We start from the raw sequence: 22,960 nt of genomic DNA on the forward strand, positions 1-22,960 counted from the left end.
CCCTCTGAGACCAAGCCCAGCAGGCACCCATAATCCACTTGGAGCCCTGGCCTCCCCACCCTTGTCTCTGGGCTGGCTGCTTGGTGACCACGAACTTGCATGCCTTTTGTGGCTTTCAAAGAGCAAGTGCCAGCTGCTAGGAGGCTTGAGTCAGAAACTCTGGAAGACTCGAAGTTCAAGATGTATGTGGAGTGACATGAGAGGGAATTCTTGTTACAGGGGTCATTCTAACCCTGGGTGGAGCCCAGCCAATGGCAGACAGTCCTGACAACCTGAGGCAGTAGACAGTGGAGGGGGCTGTGATTCTAACATTAAAGGTGTCTTTCTGTCTTGCTATTTAACAGCTAGGATACAGGCTTGAGATGCTCTGAGGCTTCAATTGAGATATTCTGTCAAGGGTGGGGAAGGCAGTGATCTTCACTGCAAGGTGTCAGGCAGGCTGTAACCTGAGAAAGGGTTGGGGTGCTACATGCATACATGTGTCTGTAAGTTCTTGTGTCTGCAAACACCTGCAAGCGTGTGTGTGTGTAGAAGGGTGTTGGCATATTCCTGAGATGATGTGTGTGAGAGGCATGCACACAAACTGACCCTGGTTTTTTCACTTCCAAGCCTATGTGTGTGTGTGTGTGTGTGTGTGTGTGTGTGTGTGTGTGTGTGTGTCTGAAGTGTATAGTCTGTGTGGATCCAGAGAAGAAAAGAGGTTTGTTCTGCTTAGGATCTTCTCCCTCCCTGTGTTACTTTCCTCACTGATATGAGCAAACACCAGACAAGAGGCATTTCAAGGGAGAAGGGACTTACTTTGACTCACAGTCTGAAGGGACACAGTCCGCCGTGGAGAGGGGAAGGCAGGATGATGAGGAAGGATAGAGGCTGTGGTGGCAGAGCCTGCTCACGTCTCCACAAGCCAGGAGCAGAGAGGGGACAGCTGGGGCTCAGCAGAGTGAGATGAGAATGGTGCCTAGCTCTTTCTCCCTTTAGGCTCATGGTGGGGATGCCATGGCCACAGGGCCCGAGGCAGCTGGTCACATTGCATCCACAGTCGGGGTAGAGAGAGATGATGGCGGTGCTCAGCTCACTGCCTCCTTTTGACTCAGTCTGGGGCCCCAGTCCATGGATGCCCCCCACATTCTGGGTGGATCTTCCCTTAGTTGAACTGTTCTGAAAACACCCTCGCAGACAAGCACAGAGGTGTGTCTCCCAGATGATTCCAAACCCAGTCAGGCTGACCATGGAGATGAAGTATGCCACTCTGGAAGCTATGTGTTTCTCTGGGAACTGTTTTTTTCAGTGAAGTATTTCAACCAGGGGCCCCTTTCTTCCTTTGTTCTTGCTACCCACCTCCAGAGCTCCAGGTTCTCCCAAGACAGGCCCAGGTTCCTCTGCATCTTTGTGATGAGAACCTTGGCATAGAGCTACCCTCAGCCTCAGGATAGGTAGATGCAGCCCCAGGCCCTCAGCAGGCCCCAGACCCCAGGATTGTTCCCTGAGGAACTGCCATCCAAGGTGACAGTGATGACAGGGCTTATGTTCCTCAGAATGAGCCAAGCACCTCAGCAGCTCCTGGGGAGGAGTTGGGGACTGGGTAGTGTCTGTTGGCTAATATTTAAAGCTGACCAAACAGGAATCTGGGCCACTTTTGCAGCTGACCATCTTCCAGGGGATCTGTCCCTTGCCCTTGGTCAGAGGCTAGTGGCCTCACACTGGGCCTGGGTTAGGAGGGAGGCAGGAACACATTCATATCCTGCTTAGTTCATATTGACCATTTGACCTTGGTTGACACAACACAGCTTTTTCTGAAAGGAGTTGTGCTAGATGTGACTTACAGGAGGCCATGCAAGCTCAGGGACCATTAGTGTCCTTATGAAGAGATTTGGGTATAAGCCAGGACACACACACACACACACACACACACACACACACACACACACGAGACCCATGGGGGAGGCACACAAAGACACTCAGAGAAGTGAGATTTCGTCCATGTGAACCTGGGGGTGGGGCTAAGTCAGGATGAAGCTTCCACAGCTAAGTGGCTGGAGGCTGCCAGAGCCCCAGAAGCTCAAGAGGCACCACAAGCAAGCCTTGGAAAACCTTGCCCACCACCTTGACCTTGGACTTCCGGCCTTCAGCCTGTGACAATACATTTCTGCTGTTTAAGGCACCATATGGTTGGCGATATTTTGTTTGTTTCTAATTGTTTTGTTTTTCTGTTGTTATTTGGTGTGTGTGTGTGTGTGTGTGTGTGTGTGTGTGTATGTATGTTGCAGTGCTAGAGATGGGATCTGAGGTCAGGGGTGAACATTTAAAGTGCAGCTGTCCTAAGGACTAGCTGTCCTAAGGATGGCAGTTCTGAGAACATAAAGCTGGACCCAGGATAACCATAGCAACCTTGACAGGAGTATGCCACAATCTAGTGAAAGCAGAATTCCAGGCCAAGTAGACAGACACACCTAGACTCACTGCAGGGCCCCTAGGGGATGCGACCAGAGTTCTTATCCCCATCCTAACAGACAAAATGGGGCCAGACACAGTGAATATTACTCTGCCTGGAAAGGGGGGAATTCTGAAAGAGGGTTTGATTCTGAATGACATAAACAGGTTTCAAGTCACATGTGCAGGATGTCAGATCTACAGAGACAAAAGGGGATAAAGCTGCCAAGAGTCAGGAGAGGTGGGGAATGTTTGGTGGAGTCAGAGCTTCCATCTTGGGAGAGAGGTTCTGCAGATAGATGCAGGGATGGCTAAATGCCATGAAACTATCCACCAGAGGCCCGGCAGGTGGACACCTGGAGTGCTGTGACATAGGGCTATGGTTGGCTGCAGCGTCCCTTCCAGAAGTGGCTGGGTGGCACTGATGAGCAGGCTGGGATGCAGTTCAATGGGCAGAATGTTTGCCTATCATGCTGAAATGCTGGGTTTCATTCTCAGCACCACATAAACTGGGTGTTGTGGTACACAACTGAGAGCCTAGCACTCAGGAGGTGGAGGCAGGAGGATCAGAAGTTCAAGGTCATCCCCAGGTACATAAGTGAGTCTGAAATCAGCCTGGGCTCAATGAGACCCCCCCAAAAAAATGAAGAGATGGGAGGAGCTGGGGAGATAGCTCAGTGATTAAAGTGTTTGTTATACAAGGTTAAGGACCTGAGTTCGAATCTCCAATACCCATTTGAAAGGATAGCTCTGTGGTGTCCTCCTGCAACCCCAGTTCTGTGCGGAGGAGACAGATATGAGGATCTCCAGGTCTGGCTGCCTAGCCTGGTTCAATCAGTGAACTCTAAGTTCAAAGAAAACCTGTCTCAAAAATTAAAACGGATCTCAGCACTCAGAAGGCAGAGGCAGTAGCCTCTCTGTGAGTTGTGAGTTCAAGGCTATCCTGGCCTACACAGAGAATTCCAGACCTTCCAAGGCTTTGTAGAGAGAACCTATCCTAATTTTTAAAAAAATTTAAGGGGATAGAGAAAGATACAAAATACCACAGGCCTCCATGTGCACACATACAGGCAAGACTCACACACATGTAAATGCACACACACACAGGGAGAAAGAAAAGGGGAGGGAGGAGAAAGAGAGAGGGAGAGAGAGAAAGAGGAAGGAAGGAAGGGAGGGAGGGAGGAAGGAAGGAAGGAAGGAAGGAAGAACAGAATACTTCAATCTCACCAAAATGGGCACCAGCACCTCTTTGGCCACTGTCCTTTCACCCTATGGCCCCTGACCCTTGCTCACCTTCACCACTCCAAACACAACATTTGGTCCCAAGCTCCTTTGCATGTGCCAAGGGCATTCTTCCCTCCGCTGGTACCCAAATTACCCCTTTCTCAATATTCACGTCTGAGCGTCTTTCCATGACCACTCATGCCCTAGCATTTTTCCCATAGTACCTTGCAACTTTCCTTCTCTAATTATTCACTTGTGGCCATCTTCTGCCAATCACCCACTAAGGGAAAGACACTGGGCTATTTAATTACTGAGTCCCTGGAACTTCCAGTCTGTGGCTCCAAGCCTGGAGCTTGTGATATGATCGAAACACTTGCTCGTAAACAGTGGGGCTGAAGGTAGAGCAGACTAGGCTGCTGCTTTCTGTCACTAGAGGCCTTTTATAGATGAGAAAACCTGCTCAGAGAGGGTATGTGATTTTCCTGAGGCCACACAGCCAGTGATGGACCTACTGGACAAGATCTGGGGACTCTAAAGCCTGGCTTGCCACCTGTATGGTGCCAGAAGGGACACAAGGAAGTGGAGCCTAGTGGCGAGAGCCTGTGGCTCTTAAAACCCCAGAGCGGAGCTGGATGTGGTGGTGTACACTCTTCATCCCAACGCTGGGGTTGCCTGGTCTACATAGTGAGGTTCAGGATAGCTGGGGCTATGTAGAAAGATCCTGTCTGAAAAACAAAAAGGGAAGGAAAACAAACAAACAAACATGAGCTGCATGGGACTCTGAGGTCACCCCAAAACTGTGCCAGGAGACAAGACAGAGGTTTACACAGACACCAACAAGAGTCCCAGCAGGTCCACAACAGGGAGCCAGGAGACTGTAAGTAGGTGAGGCCCTCTCCAGGTGAATAAAATGTTCTAGAAAGGGCATCGGTGACAGAGCAGCATGCTCAATATTAATCCATCAAGGTCACACCTCAGAAAAGGGGACTGTGCAGGTTGTTTTGATGGGGACCTGATGCTGGGACTCAAGCCCAAGGCTGATCTGAAACTTTTGACCATCCTCCTGCCTCCAACTCCAGAGTATCAGAATGTTAGAGGTGAACCCTCATGCCTGGCCGAGTTGAGCGTTTCCCAAGTTGCATCCGGATAGTTGTAATTGTGGGGGCTCCCTGTCTTCCTGTGACAGTCCTGTGGGTTAGGACCACCCCATACAGTACTACTACCTGTCAGCAGGTGGCAGTGGCCTCAGGGATGAGCTCAGGTGTGGAGCAGGTTGGGGGGGTCCACTATTTTCTGGTGGGGGTCTCTGCAGGTGATGGCTACCTGGGTGAGTTATGGTTGGCCACTCCAACAGGCTCAGGATTATACAAGATGGCACAGGCACAGGAGTGGGGCCTGGCAGGGCAGATGCTGTAGCCAAGAGAATCAGGATAGGGATACAACGGGGGTCCACCCTTGCCACACCTCAAGGTTGTGACTGAGCTTGGAAGAACAGTGGGGCTGGAAACATTTTTCACACAATGCTGTGGTGGCTGAGTGCTTCAGTTTCCCTGATGGGACAGAAGGGGAACTGAGGCCCAAAGAAGAGAAGCTGTTTGCTCGGAAGTGGGATAGGCAGGGCTATGGTCAGGCCCACTGTGGGCTCTAGACCCCTGCTGGCTCACAGTAGCTCACATGGTGCTCAGGTTCCTGTCTAGGACCCTGACAAGCAGGTCTAGTCAAGCATGATGGTACAGGCCTATCATCACAAGACACAGGGGGCTGAAGCAGGAGAATGACAAGGTTGAGGTCAACTTGGACTACAAAGTAACGTCTATTTCCAAACAAACAAACAAACAAACAACATGGCTCTAAAATACAGGCCCCTAGCCAGGCTGTGTTCCCTAGATGGCCCTGGATATAATGCCAATGACCCGGACTGCCTGACAATGCTTGCCAGCCTTTCTAGCCAGGAACCCCTATCTTATTTTAATTTATTATTTATGTATCTATTTTTTTTGTAAGTACTCTTAGCTGATAAACCATCTCTCCAGCCCCTGATTGTTTTTTAAGACAGGGTCTCACCATGTAGCCCTGGCTGGCCTGGAACTTGTTATGTAGATCTGGCTAGACTCAAACTCATAGAGATCCTCCCCCTGCCTCTGCTTCCCAAGTGCTGAGGTTAGAGGAGTGTGCCGCCACACCTGGCTGTTAAAACGCACCCTAATGCTCACGAGCTCAGCAGCCCACCAAGAGTTTTCATGTGAACTGGGGCTTTGCACTCATCATTCTGTGGGTTCTCCTGGTGACCCTCAAGCTTAGCTGCAATGATCTCTGCTTACAGATGGGTAAACTGAGGCATTGGGATGGGATCAGGCAGAAGGCTGGATCTAAGAGACTGTTCCATACCCATCAGAGACCAAGAAATCTCCCACCCTTTCCCTCTATATTTGTTGTGTGGTATCTGCTCAGCTGTGGCACAAAATGGCTGCTTAGGCCTGATTATCTTGGTGTATTGCATTTCTGAGCCCACCAGAGTGGTGCTGTAATGGCTGGCACTGTGGCCACCTCCAGAATCAGATGAGGCTGTCTCCCAGGTGGTGGGGTAGGCCTGAATGCTGCCACACACAATGCCCACCCACAGCTGCTCTGCTTTCCCACCTGCCCCTAAACACCAGCACCATGCACCCAGCAGAGAGGAAGCCCACACCATCCAGACATCAGCAAGAGAGGTAAAGCGAAGAGATGCTTTTAAAGTGACATGGCAGGGACAACAGATGATGCTCTGACCAAGATCACATGTGTGGGGAGGCAGTGTCCAGGCTGAGACCCAAAGGACAAGAAGACACAATGAGAAGAAGGTGGCCACAAGTACAGAGGCCCCGGAGGGTGGGAAGGTCCTGGCAATAAGTGGCGAGGCCTGGCCAGGGTCTCAGCATTTTGTCCCCTGTATGGTTGGGGACAGGGCTGAGGCTAGGTACAGAGCTCACTCCACACCGTGTTCCCCACAAGCTGCCTGGTGGCTCATGTCCTTACTGCCTTCCTCACTGCTGCAGAGCAAAGGAACATGACATCAACAGGATTTACCTTTCGAGTCCCAGAGTCACCCTGAGGGTCTGCAGGATTATGGGTGATGTGCTGGGTCTCACAATGTATCCCAGGTTGACTTTGAACTAACTCTCAATAATCCTCCTGCCTCAGCTTTCAGAGGCCATGATTACAGATGTGAGCCTGGTTGACCTTCCTGTGCCAGCAACACATCTTATTGTGTTACTATTAGTATAGTATGAGACATAGTATTAGTATAGTTTGCCTGTGACCAGTCTCAGTGTGCCTCAGTTTCCCTAACTAACAAGAACTCCCCTACAATCTATGAGGTGGGCAAAGCCCAAAAGAAGGTCACACCTTTCACCCAAGCACCCTGGAGGTGGGAAGCAGCAGGATCCAGTCAGGGCCACCCTACTTTATACAGTGATTTTGAGGACAGCCTGGGCTACTTGAGACTCTATTTTGAAGTTGAAAATAGGGTCAGGGAGGGGCTGGAGAAGAGGCTCAGTAGTTCAAAGGGCCCAGAGTTCCTAGCACTGGGGTGGAGTAGCTCCCAGTGACCTGGAACTCCAGCTCCAGGGAATTCAACACCCTCTGGCCTGTGCAGGCACCTGAACACCTGTGCACACGCATGCACACACACGCACAGACACATGCACACATACATATAAACAAAAATAATAAAATCTTTGAAAGTAAATAAATGGCAGAGCAGCCAGTGTTTGCAGAATGGCTGAGTGTTTGAGTCAAATGTTCCCAGATTCTCAACTTGATACCATTGTAGGCCCAAGACACAAAAGACAATGATCTCAGGCCTCCTTGTGGGTAAGGGGCTATCCCAACCCTCTGCCGTCCTGGGGATTTCTTTAAGGCTCACAGAGCTAGGACAGGGAGCCAAGAGCTTATGCCTACCCCAGGTCAGTCCTACATTGGTAGACAGATCATGAAGAGGCCAGAATATAAAGAGAGGTGGCAAAGCACCATGGGCTAAGTCTCTGCCTGCACTAAGGCTGGCCAGTGTCCAGGACCAGGTCAGCAATGATTGACATCTTAACAAATTCTACAGCCTTAGTTGGAGTGATGTTGTGTTTGGGGAACCTGGCTCCCTGATCCTGGGCCAGGGGTTCTGGCCCACCTCTGAGACAGACACATTTGTCCACAGACAGCTTCACAAGGGACCCACACATGTGATCAGCTGGGCAGCCAGGGACTTGTCTCCTTGACATTCCAGCACCTCCTCTGACTGCCCTGGTGATTTCCTGAGGATGCAGGAGTGGCTGTGTAGCTGAGCATCCTGAGAGTCATTACAGTCAACCAGGCTTTATTTTGTTTTTGTTTTTGTTTTTGTTTTTGTTTTGTTTTGTTTGCTGTCAGGATTTCTGAGTTTCTCGGAGATCCAGATGCTGGGTCTGTATTTAACTCAAATGAGTGGCAGAGAAGCCAGTGGCCTGGGCAACCTGGTTCCTAGTGGGGTGACCCCTAGGCTTGAAGCAGCTATTTTAAAGGAGGCTGCCATTTGGTCTTTGCCAAAATAGTTGAAAGAAGACCCCCAAAATAGAATCCGGGTCTGCCCTGGCTTAGACAGCATCACATGCAGGCTTACAGCAGGCGTGTGGCCTGTCAGCAAGCAGGCAGCAGAGACTGCTTGTCACCCAGGCCAGGGGCCTAGGAATGGCCTTTGGGCTGTCTCACAGGGCCAGTGTCCTTAGCCCTGCAGGGTGACATCAGGGAGGAGGAAGTATAGGAGGGCTGGCTAGGTCCTGAGGACCCAAGGAGCTGGCCTCAGAGCTGATGTTCTTAGCCGCCCCTGGGCTTCATGGAGCCTAGGTTGTTTCCTTCTTTTTAGATTATGGTTATGGGGAAGGGAGAACATAACCCTTTCCCTGAAGGGGACAGAGAGGTCAGGACATCACTCAAGGTGTGAGATGAAGTGTCTGTCACCTTACAAGGCTCCCTGAGTCTCTGAGGTTCCAGGGAAGTAGGGTGCCCAGGGCCTGACTAAGTGGGGTGCCCAGGGCCTGGCTTAGTGGGGTGTCCAGAGTCTGGGGAGAGCCAGTGTCAAGCTAGGTTCTGGAAACTATTTTAAAAAAAAAAAAGTTTGGTTTTGTTTGTTGTTTCTTTGAAATAGGCTTTCACTATGTAGACAAGGCTGGCCTGAAACCACAGAGATCCTCCTGCCTCTGTCTCCTGAGTGATGGGATCAAAGGTGTGCACTACCATCGCCCAGCCTATACCTTTGATCCCAGCACTAAGGAGACAGAGGTAGGCCAGTCTCTGTGAGTTAGAGTTCAGCCTGGTCTATAAAGTAAGTCCAGGACAGCCAGGGATACACAGAGAAAGCTTATCTCAAAAAACAAACAATCAAACAAACAAACAAAGGTACAGGCCTCTGCAGCAGGTCACATGTGTGGGCATATGCATAGTGAGGGCAGACGTCCTCGAAGTCCAGAAGAGGTAGTTGGAGTCCCTGGAGCTATAGTGACCTTTGTGAGCTGTCATTTAATGTAAGTGCTGGGAATCTGACCTGGATCTTCTGCAAGAGCCACAGAGCAAATAACGACTAACCCATCTCTGTAGCTCTCTAGGGACTTTTCCAGAACCAGTGTGGCTCAGTGAGGCCCCATTTTGCCAAATGTACTCACATTCTGCCTCCAAGACTGGCTCTGCACTTCCAAGTGCTCCCTTCCCTCTGAGCTCCAGTCCCCTCCAGGTGAGGAGGGGCCATAAAGGTTCTGGTCCAATGAGCCAACAGAGATACCCTGGCCTGGATGGCTGAGTCACCCAGTAAGTCTCTGAGCTAGATGGCAGATCACCAGGTAAACTGAGGCCCTGGAGGAGCAGGTGTCTATGGAGCCCTCCTCCCATGAGCTGTGAATATACTTGGTCCATGGGCTGCTCCTGGGGACATGGGTACAAGTGGCAAAAGCAGGGAAACAGGCAGGTGACCTTGAGCCATTCCAAGGCTCCCCCACAGAGCACTCAACCCTGTCCCAGAAGAGCATTTGTAAACTTTGCACCAATCCTGTCCCAAAAGAGGCTCTGGTTGACTTTTCCTGGTCTCCAGCGATGAGCTTGCCCAAGGGCAGGCCAGTTTCTCCCCAGAGGTCAAGGGAAGGTTCTCCAGCCCTGCCTGCCATTGCTGAGCAGGGCCCACACCTTCTACTGTCAGGAAAGGGAACAGAGATGCACCCTGAGGGGCTCTGGAGAGAATGGCTGTAGGCTTAGGAGTTCCCCTTTCTCCACTCTCCCTTTCTGGACGTCTTTCTTCTATTTAACACCCTTTCCCTGAGGGCTGACTTAGCTGACTGTAGTTTGGACAAAAGTCTTCTGTCTCCTTGCAGCTTGCAGGCGGCAGACGCCCTTGTGCAGAACCCACAGAAAGGACCCTGCACTGTCCCTGAACAGGGCCACCAGCCACCTTCTTTTTCTCTCTGCTCAAGTCTAGGAGGGCCCCAGGGAGAAGGGGTGGATACAGTTAGTGTCCCTCATGGGTTCCAAATGAGTGTGTGCATAGACAGTCTAGAGTCAAGAGCAACACCTGGAGCTGGTGGTCCATCTGATGCCTGAGGCAGGAGGGAGTCCTTGTCTGCATTGTCAAAATATTAAAAGAGGCCCCTAGGGTCCCTGCTCAGGGGACCTTAGTTAAAGAAGCAGAGTTAAAGCAGAGTGTCGCTGGAGCTCCTGCCTAACACAAGAAGTGTTGGGTTGCAACCCTGGCACCACACAAACAGGAATGGAGGCTTGTGCCTATCACCCCAACACTCAGAAGGCAGAGGCAGGCATATCTCTGGGAGTTCAAGCCTAGCCTGATCTATGTATTGAGATTCTGGAGAGAGAGAGAGAGAGAGAGAGAGAGAGAGAGAGAGAGAGAGAGAGAGAGAGAGAAGAAGAAGAAGAAGAAGAAGAAGAAGAAGAGGAGGAGGAGGAGGAGGAGGAGGAGGAGGAGGAGGAGGAGGAGGAGGAGGAGGAGAGGAGAGGAGAGGAGAGGAGAGGAGAGGAGAGGAGAGGAGAGGAGAGGAGAGGAGAGGAGAGGAGAGGAGAGGAGAGGAGAGGAGAGGAGAAGAGAGATATCTGACAAAATGGCTCAGCCAATAAATGCTCTCTCCATAAAGCTTGATCCCTTAAACCCACATGGCTTTTGTTGGCAGAAGGCAAACACAGACTCCCATAAGCTGTCCTCTGACCTCCACATAGGTACCATAGTATGTATGTGTTCTGCAGAGCCAAACTCGGAGGCCGAGGCAGACAGAGCTCTGTGAGTTCAAGGCCAGTCCTGTCTACAGAGCAGGCTCCAGGACAGCCAGAGCTATACAGCAAGACCCTGTCTCAAAACAAACAAAAAAACAAAGTTCTAGAGAGGTGGGCTCTGTCCTTAAGAGCACTTATTACTCTTGCAGAAGACCTGGGTTCAGTTCCCACCACCCACAAGGTGGCTTACAACCATCTGTAACTCCAGTCTCAGGAGTGCAACACCCTCTTTTGGCCTGCAAGGGCCTGCACACACACACAGTACACACATGCAGACAGACCCACAGATACAATACTAATGCTGTCTGCTCAGCATCTGTGGATGAGGCGCTCTGTTCTGGAAATCACTGCATCGAATTCCACCCCTACTGTGGAAGAGTTATGGAAGAGTTGTCTTCTATAGTTCCAGTATCTGGGCTGCACTAAAAATTATGGGGTTTGTAGTAATGATACTAAAAGTTGGATTTAAACTTTAGATGGCGCAAGGGAGGCCTGGCGTGGTGGGCGGCTGAGGCAGGAGAATTGTTGTGAGTTCTAGGCCAGTTTGAATAACGATATAAGACTCTGACTCAGAGAAAGAAAGGAAGGGCAGGAGGTTAGGAGGAGCCACCGAGTCACGTGCGTGAGGTCTCTCCATCTGATGGGGGCCAACCTGTCTCATGACACATTTCCTAAATTCTACCTGGGAATATTGTTATAGCTCCAAGTTTACAGTAAACCAGTGGGGTCAGAGAGAACAAATGACTTCCCCAAAGCCACACAGCCCATCAGGGAAGGATGGGGCTCAGCTTGTGTGCACAGTCTCTGCTCTGGAACCTGAGAATGCTCCTCTAGGCTGGGAAGAGAGTCATGTCAGCCAGGGAAATTTGCATGATTTTTTTTCTGTATTTTTTCCATCCTTTTTCCTCCCCCCTTTGAGGAAGAAAAGGCAAAAGAACCATGTGTGGCAGGATGTCACTCCCAGCCAGAGACTTGTCTGGAACCTTCCTTGGGCTCAATCCATCTGGGGCTGGGAGCAGGGTACACAGTGACCAAGTCTGACCTTTAAAATGACCTTTTCCCATCCCCATCGTAATTCCTCTGAGGTCTCCCAGGGCTGTGAGCAAAAGAGTGGGTGGGTCCTCACTCCTACTTGCCCCACCCCACACCCTTACACACACATGCTAAAACTGCATCTTCACCGATCTTGTGCCCACACCGGGAGCAGACTCTTTGGGTCTCCAGGAGAAACTAAGGGCCTCAATTGTTAGGCTTGTGGGGAGAAACAAGAGACGGAGAAACCACCTCTAGACTATGCTGTTCCCTGTCTTACTAGTACAGCTCCTCTTTCACTGAGACCCAGTTGGGGACTTGAGGCCTGAAGTCATTTCCAGGCACATCCGTGTGGTAAATGGAGACCAGGAATCCAGGTTTTTTATTCCCTTTGGAAAGACCACACATACACACTCCTCACTAACCCTCCCCAGCACCTCCACATCTACCCTGGCACCCCTCACTTCTCATAGGTCCTCTCCACATCTGCTGTGGCACCCCCCACTCCTCACAGGGCTCCCCACAACTGCCTTGGCACAGCCCCACACCCCATTTTTCAGGCACCTGGAGTACCTACTTTCTGAAGGCCACTCTTTTTTCAGTCTCAGGTCTTGCTCTAGGACTGTCAGCATGGCTGCTCTGTAATAAAGACTGTCCCACTGATGGGGATGGACTCTGGGCAGAAGATCTCGCCTCCTTCCTGGTCTTGCTTACCACTATTCTCTGAGAATGGAGGTGGGGAGAAGTACATCTCCATCTCCAGCTTTGAGGAGTCTCTTCTGGCCTTGGTGACTTGCCTAAGGATGGGGGGACTGGGTCTCACATCTGTGGCTCCTAGTGAGCAGGTGGTTCCTGGTGGTCTTGTCACCTCATGGGACTTGACTCCATTCAGACCTGCACAGTTTGAACTCTAATGTTCATGTAGCAAATATAGTTTCAGATCATTAGTGCAGGAGGAGAGACTGAGGCAAGGACACACTGGCTTGGAGCCTGTCTTAGGCACCCAATAGCAGACTTGAATCCTATGCTGTTACCACTAGCCAGCTCTATGACCTGTGATCTTGAGTTAGCTGTCAAGTGCTGTGCACTGTAGTAAACTCTCTCCTGTCATGAATATGAAGACACCTGACAGAGCTTGGCCAGGCAAAGGCAGTGACAAGCTTAGCTAAGCCACCCACACCTAGCCCAGTGAACTTACCTGTAAGAGAGGGCTTCAGAGTTCCAGTCACCTGGTCCTCAGCAACTGGGAAAGGTACCTGGTCCTCAGCTGTGCAGTGTCTAGTTCTGAATTCTTCCATGTCCCCCAGGAACACAAGAAAGCAGATCAGAAGCCAGAGAGTCAGAGGGCCTGGAAACTGCTGCTAGCCAGCCAGGCAGTCGGCCTGGGCAGGTGAGAAGAATGTGGAACATGTGGCCTGGACCCCATGCACAGGCAGGATGTGTCTGCATCCCTGGTATCCTGTCCTTTCTAGAACCAAGCACAGATGGGCCCACTTAGGTCTTAGAGAAATCTCCAAAATGACAGATTCAACATCACAATCTGACAGATGTGCAAACTGAGGTCCTTCTCTCTGATGCCATGGGCTTCTAAGATGATCCACACACCTGCTCCTGGGGGATTTTGCTTTACTGATCCACAATCACAGGAGTTGCTATAGTCAGTCCCTAGTGGGGACAAGCACCAGGACCAAAAATGGCAAAGAAACAGAAGGCATTTCTGTGCACAAGAATTTCATAAACAAGATGGGTAGTGGTGGCACATGCCTTTAATCCCAGCACTTGGGAGGCAGAGGCAGGTGGATTTCTGAGTTCAAGGCCAGCCTGGTCTACAGAGTGAGTTCCGGGACAGCCAGGGCTATACAGAGAAACTGTGTCTTGAAAAACAAACAAACACACACACAAAAGAACTTCATAAACAGCCATATGCAAACCTTTAATCCCAGCACTCACTCGGGGAGGCGGAATCAGGCAGATCTCTTGAGGTTAAGGACAACCTAATCTACAGAGTGAGTTCCGGGACAGCCAGTGCTACACAGAAAAACCCTGTCTAGAAAAGAAGAAGGAGGAGGAGGAAGAAGAAGAGGAAGACCTCCATAACATAGAAGTGTGGTTGCCAAGAAACAATAGTTATTTTATTTACAGGCAGAGTTTTGTGTGACTCGGGCTGGCTTCAAGCTCCACATGTAAGGAGGGATAACCTTGAACTTCAGATTCTCCTGCCTCCACCTCCTAAGTTCTGGAATGGTAGGCTAGCACCACCACACCCAACTTAATGAGTCGTGGAGGATTGAAGACAGAGCCTCCTGAGTGCTAAGTGATTGTTCTTCCAATTGCCCCAACCTCAATACAGCTTTTTAAAATGTCCTTAGCCAGGTTGGGTGGTGCCGGTGCTCTTCCCAGTATTGAGGCAGGTGCATCTTGGAAATTTGAGGCCAACGTAGTCTAGCACAGGCAGCCAAGACTACACAGAAACCCTGCCTCAAAAAACCGAAGTCAAAACAAAACAAAATAAACAAACAAGCAAAAAAAACTTATCCAAGCTCAAGGGCTTACCTGTGATTCCATCCCTTAAGGCTGAGCTGCAGGTGATGGAATCCAAGTCAGCCTGTTCTACCTGGAGACTGTGTGAGCCAGGAAAGCCTGGAGGGCTGCAGACATGGCGCGGTGGGTAAGAACACTTGCTACCAAGCCTGACAACCTGAGTTCAATCCCTTGAGCCAAAGCCAACTTCTGGAAAGAAGAGCACTTGCTCTTGCAGAGGAGCAGGGTTCGTTTCCCAGCACCCATGTGACAGTTTTACAGCCATCAGTAACTCCAGTTCCAGGGGGATCTGACACTCCCTTCTGCCCTCTGTGGATATTGTTTGCATGTAATGCACATACATGCAAACATACGAGCAAAATATTGATACACATAAAATAAAAATACATCTAGTTTTTAAGAAATCTGAAATGGCCTGGAAAGGAGAGCAGTGTCCCTTAAAACTCCATTGTAGAATTACCATGTAACCCAGCATTCCAAGGAAGGGCTAAAAGGGGTCAGATAAGCAAGAGTACATGGGTGGAGGTAGTGGCACTGTGTGTCACAGCAGTCCCAAGGGAGAAGCCTGAGGGTCCACAGACAAACCAAGGGGCCACCAAAATGTGGCAGGCTGAGTGGTAGAATATTATTCAGTCTTCAAAAAGAAGGGAATTCAGACACACACTGCACCTGTACCTGTTGAATAAGTTGAATGGATTCCAAGCAGTGAGCCAGCCCAGGCACAAAGGGCCACACACTGCTAGGCAGATCCCTGGAGTCCCTAGAGTCCTGAGCACCACAGGATGTGGGCTCAAAGGGGTGGGGGAGGATGAGTCAGCATTTGAGGAGAATATAGTCTCAGTCTGGGGAGGTGAGAACATTCTGGAACTGGATGGAGGTGCCTACAGCTCAATACTGGCTGTGCTTGGCTTGGAGTCAGTTGTCTCTTTCCATCATGTGGGTTGCTGGGTTTGAAGTCAGGCTTGGGGTCCTGCAATATGCCTTTATCTGAAAGGCCATCCTTTTTTTTTTTTGGACAGGGTTGAGACAGAGTCTCCCTATGTAGCCTTGCAGAGATCTACCTGCCTCAGCCTCCTGAGTTCTGGGATTAAAGGCAAGTACCACCAAGCCAGGCTGACTTTGTTTTTGTTTTTTAAATACTAAAATGTTAGCTGACCTCCTCCACAGTTTGGAGGCCCAGTGAAGACGTGTCAGCTCTGAAGCTCTTAGCAGACCCACCTGCCAGGCCTTCCCCCACCCCCATCCTTCTGCATAAAGACTTTGCTGAGGCCAGAAGAGGGATTTAAATTGGGAAAGCAGAGTGGTGATTTGTAAAGTTTACCCCGGCCCTGCCCAGAGGAGAGCCTCCTCCCCCCTCAGGCCCAGAACCCAATTTTTATGCATTCTTATTCTTATGGCGATGAAGCTTCTGAACTCACTTAGCAGCTAAGCTGACTGCTTGGTGAAGTCTTGTTCCTAGGGAGAAGTAGTTATTCAAGGGAATGACACTGGGACTTTTAAAGGTGGTGCAATGCAAGGTCACACTCCCGAGGGCTGGCCTAGGCTGGACTGCAGGCTTCAAGGTGTCCTGCCACAGACTCACCTGCCAGCCTCCACTCACAGCCCACTGGAGGATGATTTTTGTGAACAGGTCTTGGCTATTCCTCAGAGACCAGCACTTGCTGTCAGGCAGGCCCAATCTGAGGCACCCTACCTCCAGACTTTGCTCAGTCTCTTCTCAGAGGCCCCCCTTCTGCCTTTGCTGGAACCCTGTAGCCCACATTTGGCCCTCAACTCTTTGTAACTGAGGGTAACCTTGAACTTTTGATCCTCCTCCTGCTCCCACCTCCCTAGGGCTGGGATTGTAGGTGTGCACCACCATGCCTGGGTTACTCAGGGCTGGGGATGAAACCTGGGGCATCATCACACATAGCAGACAAACACTCTACCAAACGAGTCACACCCACAGACCATAATGGGCACCATTTCTTGTGCTCATTTTGTAGACTATGAGACCAATCTAAAAGTGAAAGGTCACATGTAACCACAGCCTGGAGGCTAGACTTGAACCCAGAGCTGGTGGTTGCAGCATCTTCCTGTGTCCCAAGTTTATAATAGACTAGACATTCAGGAGTGTGTGTCAGGGCAGAGGGGCCCAGGACTTCAACTCAGATAAGCCAAAGTCACCTTATCCCATTCTGTCTGTCCCAGGCACTTAAAATTTTCAGCACCTAGCCTGAAGTCATCAACCGATTTGCTCTAGGCCTGTCTTAGCCAGTAGCCACTGGTCCACAAGCACCGTTGAACACTTACTGTGTTCCAAGCCCTGGAGCTAGAACTGAGAAAGAACCAGACCTGTGAGGACAACATGATGGCGGCAATTTCAGCAGGGGGAGGGGCAGAAAATAAATAGAGGTTTGTTTTGTTTTGTTTTGTTTTGTTTTGGCCTGTGTAGCCCTGGCTGTCCTCGAACTGAATCTGTAGACCAGGCTGGCCTTGAACTCAGAGATCCTCCTATCTCTGCTTCCAGACTACTGGGATTAAAGGTGTGCACCACCACCACCTGGCAAATGAAGACTTTTCTTTAGCTTGTTTTTCCTTTTGAGACAGGGTCTTACTCTGCAGCCCAGGCTGGCTTGGAACTCACTAAATAGACCAAGCCGGTCTCAAATTCACAGAGATGCACCTGCCTCTGCCTCCCAAATGCTGGTGTGGGACACCAAGGCTGGCCCCAATGATTCTTTAAAGATGTGACTTGGCTGCAGGTGGCGTGAGTGGAGGCACACAGGCATCAGGGAAACTGTGGTCCTAGAGCAGCCTAAGGGGGAGGAGTCCTGGGCCAAAAGATCTCTGGATCTTCCTTCCAGGGAAAGGGCTAGAAGCTGGACAGGCATGAAGTAGGGTCTGGTGATAGACTGGGTTAGCCTTAAATGTCTCATCCTTACACATGTTCCCATCTTCCCCCTAACACTACTGAACATGGAAGAGGAGCCTGAAGCACTTACTGGAGGTTCTGGGGCCACAGCCTGGAGCAAGAACCCCAGAGCAGTTGGATGATTAGTGCCCAATCTTGGTCCTCCCGACTACTACTCTCCACTGTCAACAGTACCCACAGGGTGTGGTGGCCAGCAGCTCCTTCTGTAGTGTCACAGGTTGAGGGAAGCATTCCCAAATTGAGTTGGGGGGGGAGGGGTAACCTACCTACCACCAGCAGCAGCCGTAGTGCAGGGCAATGACCTAGATCTGAGCCAGGCCTGTGTCCCAGCCCCGGAAAGGAACACCCAGGAGTGCCCAGACTGAGGCCTGTGCAGCCCTCCTCTGGTGACACTCACAGAGGAATTAAGGGACCTTGGGACAGGAAGGGATGCTTCTCTGCAGGGTGTGTGTGTGTGTGTGTGTGTGTGTGTAGCTGGCTTTGCTCCCTGGCCAGCAAGGCCAGCAGCAGCTCTACCAGCCACTGGAGGACCCAGGTACTCCAGGCTGCCAGGTGCATCAGAATGCCTCATTAAGGGATTTGGAGACATGTTACAAGCCCCACTAAGGGATAAATAGGTGCTCAAGTGTCCCCTCTGGGTCCCAGGACCTGCCTGCATTCCCTTTGGTGTTCTGAGTAAGGACCAGGAATGATTGATGCAAGCCCAATGACAGAGAGCAGAAGGAAGCCACACAGGTCCCGGAAGCTCTGATCCAAATTACTGATTCCTCAGTGAGGGATGCAGTAGTAGGCTCTGAGGCTCCTCCATCAGTGGCCAGGTCACCTGCTGGCTCCAGGCTCCTCAGATACCACAGAACAGGGACATTCACACCTAGGTGAGCAGTACCAGGGCTCTGCCCAGTCCGCCCCCATCAGGCCATAATGGCCACAGTTGGGGGTGGGGTGCCGGTGGGGGGCGGGACCGTTACGGATCCTTAGTTTGGCGTGCTCCTGGAGCAGGAAGGTCTGGCCTCCACACTTGAAAATCCCTGCTCTGGAGTCAGAGGTAGGGAACTGATGACTCTAAGAGCCTCATGTCCCGCCAGCTTTCTGTCCTCGCCTTGGGGTACCTAGGAGGGAGTGCGGGTCTGTGCTGTCCCTGCATGTCCTTAACCTGAGATCTCTTAGAAGCGCCCACTCCGTAGTTCAGACTTTCCACCACCTGGAAGACCCTTAAATTCCCAAGCTTCTAGGGCCAGAACAAACCTTGCCAACCTCCGATCGAACCCCACTCCCCGGCCTCCTTAGAGTTAGCCAAGCCACAGTGTGACTTGCTGCCCCCCACCCTCAGCGTAAGTCAGTCCTTGGAGCAGCAGGAAAGATCCAGGTTCTGGCGGTTCACCTAGGGTCCCGCAAGGAAGGAGTACAGATGCTCTGGAGAGCAAAGAGCCAAGCGGCGGGATCAACAGGTTCGAGTGCTGGGCGGAGCCAACAGTGAGGGGTTGGGGTCTCTCCAGGTGACAGTAGCCACCGCCCGGCCCGCGCCTCCTCCCCCGGCGGTGATTGGCAGGCGGCCTGCGCCCCGGCTCCCAGGCGACCGACGCCCCGCGGGCAGGCGAGTAGGAGGGGGCGCCGGCTATATATACCACTGCTCGGCTGGGCTGGGCGCGCGGGGACCGTCCCGCCACCGTCGCAAGCCCGTTTGCTCCCGCGGCTTCTATCTGCGCGCAGCACTCACCGAACTCACGGCCCTCTGCTCGAGCTCACGCACGGCCCGCGGGCCGGGATGGCGAAGTGCGGGCCAACCACAGGGACGTTGCTGCCCGGGGTCCTGCTGGCCCTGGTGGTGGCCCTGGCGGACCGAGGGGCCGCCGCACCCAACGGCACGCGGCACGCCGAGTTGGGGCACGGTTGGGACGGCTTGGTGGCCCGCTCGCTGGCACGCCTGCCGGTGGCCGCGCAGCCCCCGCAGGCGGCGGTCCGCAGCGGAGCAGGGGACTACCTGCTGGGTCTCAAAAGGCTGCGGCGGCTCTACTGCAACGTGGGCATCGGATTCCACCTGCAGGTGCTGCCCGACGGCCGCATCGGCGGTGTGCACGCGGACACGAGGGACAGTGAGTTCGGGGCGCGCCGAGAGGGTGGGGTCCTGGGCAGTAGTAGTCCCTGGGGCTGAGTTGAGTGGACTCGAGCTCCGACCTCTTGGGCTCGAGGGCTGTGAGCGCACCCGGCGGCCGGGCCCCGCCTCCCGCCTTCGGAAGCCTGGGCTCCCTTGCGGAATTCCAGCGCCTTCACCCGCCCGCACCCATGGGAGCCCGGGACAAGCGCCCAGACTGGGGCCGGCTATCGGTAGACAGGAGACGAGCTCTTAATGCTTGCGTTGGGAACCCTGGGCTTTTCACTCCCCACTCACCCCAGCATCGAGACCCCAAGAGGCTCAGAGTCGGAGGGTCTGTGTGGGCCCAGGGTCACCTAAGCTTTTCTGACCTGCGTCCCGCCCTCCCAGGCCTTCTGGAGCTCTCTCCGGTGCAGCGGGGCGTGGTGAGCATCTTCGGAGTGGCCAGCCGATTCTTCGTGGCCATGAGCAGCAGGGGCAAGCTCTTCGGTGTGGTGAGTACCCGCGGATCTGGCTGGGCACCTGCTGGGGACAGTGTGCAAGACTAGTGGGATTGTAAACCCTTCACCCTACATACATATACATACACTTGTGTCTTTGTCACAGAGGACTGGCAGTAGGGTGGCCAGGTCTCAAGGTTTTCAGTCAAAGTAGCCAGAGGCAGGCTGGGTTTCCAGACCAAGGGAACTAACTACCCCACCCAGTTCCCTCCTGAGTGGGGTACTTACTGATCCAGGGAGAGAGAGAGGTGGGCTCCAGGAGGCAGGACTCGCAGCAGGAGATACTAAGTTGATAGCGGCAGGCAGGTGAGCTATGTTCCCACTAGCGTGGACTTACAACACGTCCTCGAAGTCTGGGACAGTCTTGACACTCTGCCTACCTAAGAAAGACCTCTTGGGCACCGACTACAGCAGGTCCCTGGCTCATCCCATGTCCTCTTTCCCAGCCTTTCTTTACCGACGAGTGTAAATTCAAAGAAATACTTCTGCCCAACAACTACAATGCCTACGAATCCTACGCATACCCCGGCATGTTCATGGCCCTCAGTAAGAACGGACGGACCAAGAAAGGGAACCGAGTGTCACCTACCATGAAGGTAACCCACTTCCTTCCTAGACTGTGACCCTCCGGAGCCCTGCCTCAGCCTCGGAAGCATACCCTACCCCTCAGGAGGAGCACTTTCTCTCGATGGAGAATTGTTTGCAAAAAAAACAGGTCTAAGATATTTAAGTTATTTAAATATGTATATACGGACACCTAATTATTTATAATTCTATGTATTTTCATTTTCTGGGGAAAATTACCAAAAGAATGAACAAACAAACGCAACTCGGACCTCTTTGGTACAGTGGGACAAACTTCTTCCTTCACTTTCAAAGATCAGGGTGTGATGCTATTTCATGTGTGTCTCTAAATCTTGGTGACATCAGATTCCAAGGGTGCCTGGCCTCTCTGTCTGAAAAGGCCTGCCTGGGACCTCTGAGCCAGTGAGAAGGACCCTGGGCTCCCTCCTGTCCGGGAGCATCCCGCAGCAGCCGCTCCCTCTGCTCCCTTTGGTATGAACCCCGTCGGATCGGTTTACTCCAGGGACAGAAGTCCTGGAAGTCCTCCCGCCTCTGTTTTTAGATCTCCAAGACTGATCTTTGAACTCTCTTGCAGTCAATCTTCTTGGACCTACCGGATGGGAGACCCTTAGACAACTTTATAAACTCCTGCTTGCCTTTTTTGGACTGGCCAACAGGGCACGTGGCTTGCAGCCCCTGGAACTTTTGTCAATTTTCTGGAAAGGAACTAGAAGGACAAGAAGGTGTGTGTGTCAGAACTCTAGGGGTGAAGTTCTGTTTGGTAATAGAGGATGATTTGTTGGGATCTAAATGACAATGTATTTTGCAAAAATCAAACTGAGAAAAACAGGCTTCCCTGAATTTGGGGAGCTTTGTGCTGGAACTCCGTAATTTAAGGGTGAGCTGTCCTTCGCATCCCGGGCAGCCCTTCTGCAAGCAGACCGCAGGAGTCCGAATTCCGGTGCTGCCCTAATGTGAATGCGTTCTGTTCTCATCTACCTCAGTCCCTGAGTCCCTGGTGACCAAGCTGGAGGCTCTGCTGGGTCGTCTGCCTGCTTCTCTTCCACATGTAACATCTCGCGCCCCGCTGGACTCTTGTCACGTTCCAGCTATCTTTACCCAATGATTTACTTTTAGTAAGGGGTATTCATGGTGAAAATATGCGCGGCCAGCTGTCGGAGTGCACTATATGGTCACCAAGTCAAGTAACCCTTATATTTTTCTTTATATATTTTACGAATATAACCCCTGTCACTGAGACCAAGATGGAAGAGCAGGGTCGGTGGCATTTATAAAAAAGGGCCGAGGTGAGGGAGAACATGCAATTTTAATGAATGACTTTGGAGTTTATACAAAATGACCTTAGCTTGCTACAGCGAATGCCCTGAATGCTTCTCCCCAAGACGTTAAGACCGGGCTGGGAGGCTTCTGAGCCGCCTCCCGAATTAACTTTATGGGAGGCTACAGACAGCAAGACGGGAAAATCTGATTGGCATTTTTTTTTTTTTTTTTTTTTTGTCTTTCACATTCCTTTAGAAAACTCTTTGTTTGAATGCTAATGGGATACTTAAAATACTATTCTGTAGCACAGCCCAAGGAGGAAGATGCCACGCCCCAAGGCTGAGGTGGGAGCACGTCCCAAACTTCCCTTTCTGACTGATGGCTCACAGGACAACACAGATTTTGTGTTTTTAAAGTCTGGCCCTAGACTCCAAGAGTGTTGGGGAGAAGATAGTTGAAGGTCTTTTGTTTTTGTTATTATTATTATTTTTTTAAAAAAGACTGGGTATCATAGCCCAGACTGGCCCTGAACTTGCTGTGTCACTAAAGATGACCTTGAATTTCTGATCCTCGACCCATTTCCAAGTGCTAAGGTTACAGGCATTGCCCACCACACCCACTCATTAGGTGCTGGGAATGGAAATCAAGTGCACGCTGGGCCACTCCACAGAGCTATGCCTCCTTTTAGTGGGGGAGGAAATGTGGGGGATTCTCTGCAGCTATGTTGCCTCAGTCAGACTGTGGTCCTACCTGGCACCTATTACCTGTGTCTTAAGCCCACTAGCTTCCTTTCCTGTGCCCAGGGACAAAACTGTATCTTTGAAACTTTGTTACGGGAATGAATTTGAGATTTCTGTGTCCGCCCCTGTTACCGAGTTGGTCCGTAGTTAGTACAGGTGTCGACCCAGAGATAGTATGTGCTGTGCACACTGGATGCTCCATCCCAGAGAAGCATCCAATCTTGTATAGAGAGCCCCACAGACTGATGGGAATGGTTGGGAAAGATATTAAAATGGAAAACGTCTGGAAGCACCTGTGTCTGCTTTATCTTTTTCTATTTGCAGCTGAGCAGGATGGGATCGGGGAGCCTAGTTTTAGTCAGCTGTG

General features: G+C 51.5%; 1 protein-coding gene and 1 long non-coding RNA gene across 2 annotated transcripts; one reads left to right on the top strand and one right to left on the bottom strand.

Moving 5' to 3' along the window:
* Positions 1–6: 6 nt before the first annotated feature.
* LOC143434731 (uncharacterized) lies at positions 7–19,220 on the bottom strand. Its single transcript, XR_013104462.1, has 3 exons — positions 19,134–19,220; positions 13,160–13,429; positions 7–4,379 (listed from the first exon to the last, which is right to left on the bottom strand). It is a non-coding gene; the product is annotated as an uncharacterized LOC143434731 (long non-coding RNA).
* Fgf4 (fibroblast growth factor 4) lies at positions 19,099–22,075 on the top strand. The gene is made up of 3 exons (XM_034487900.2): positions 19,099–19,509; positions 19,899–20,002; positions 20,455–22,075. The coding sequence occupies exons 1-3, from the start codon at positions 19,182–19,184 to the stop codon at positions 20,629–20,631; spliced, it is 609 nt and encodes a 202-aa protein (XP_034343791.1). The 5' UTR covers positions 19,099–19,181; the 3' UTR covers positions 20,632–22,075.
* The last annotated feature ends 885 nt before the right edge of the window (positions 22,076–22,960 follow it).

Source organism: Arvicanthis niloticus, chromosome 1 (assembly GCF_011762505.2).
Source record: "Arvicanthis niloticus isolate mArvNil1 chromosome 1, mArvNil1.pat.X, whole genome shotgun sequence".
Classification (NCBI taxonomy): Eukaryota; Metazoa; Chordata; class Mammalia; order Rodentia; family Muridae; genus Arvicanthis; species Arvicanthis niloticus.

Bases quoted from the DNA above. Each gene is read 5' to 3' on its own strand.
- Fgf4 (XM_034487900.2), top strand. From the start codon at position 19,182: ATGGCGAAGTGCGGGCCAACCACAGGGACGTTGCTGCCCGGGGTCCTG. The intron at 19,510-19,898 runs GTGAGTTCGGGG...CCGCCCTCCCAG, and splicing joins GCACGCGGACACGAGGGACA to GCCTTCTGGAGCTCTCTCCG. The intron at 20,003-20,454 runs GTGAGTACCCGC...CCTCTTTCCCAG, and splicing joins GGGGCAAGCTCTTCGGTGTG to CCTTTCTTTACCGACGAGTG.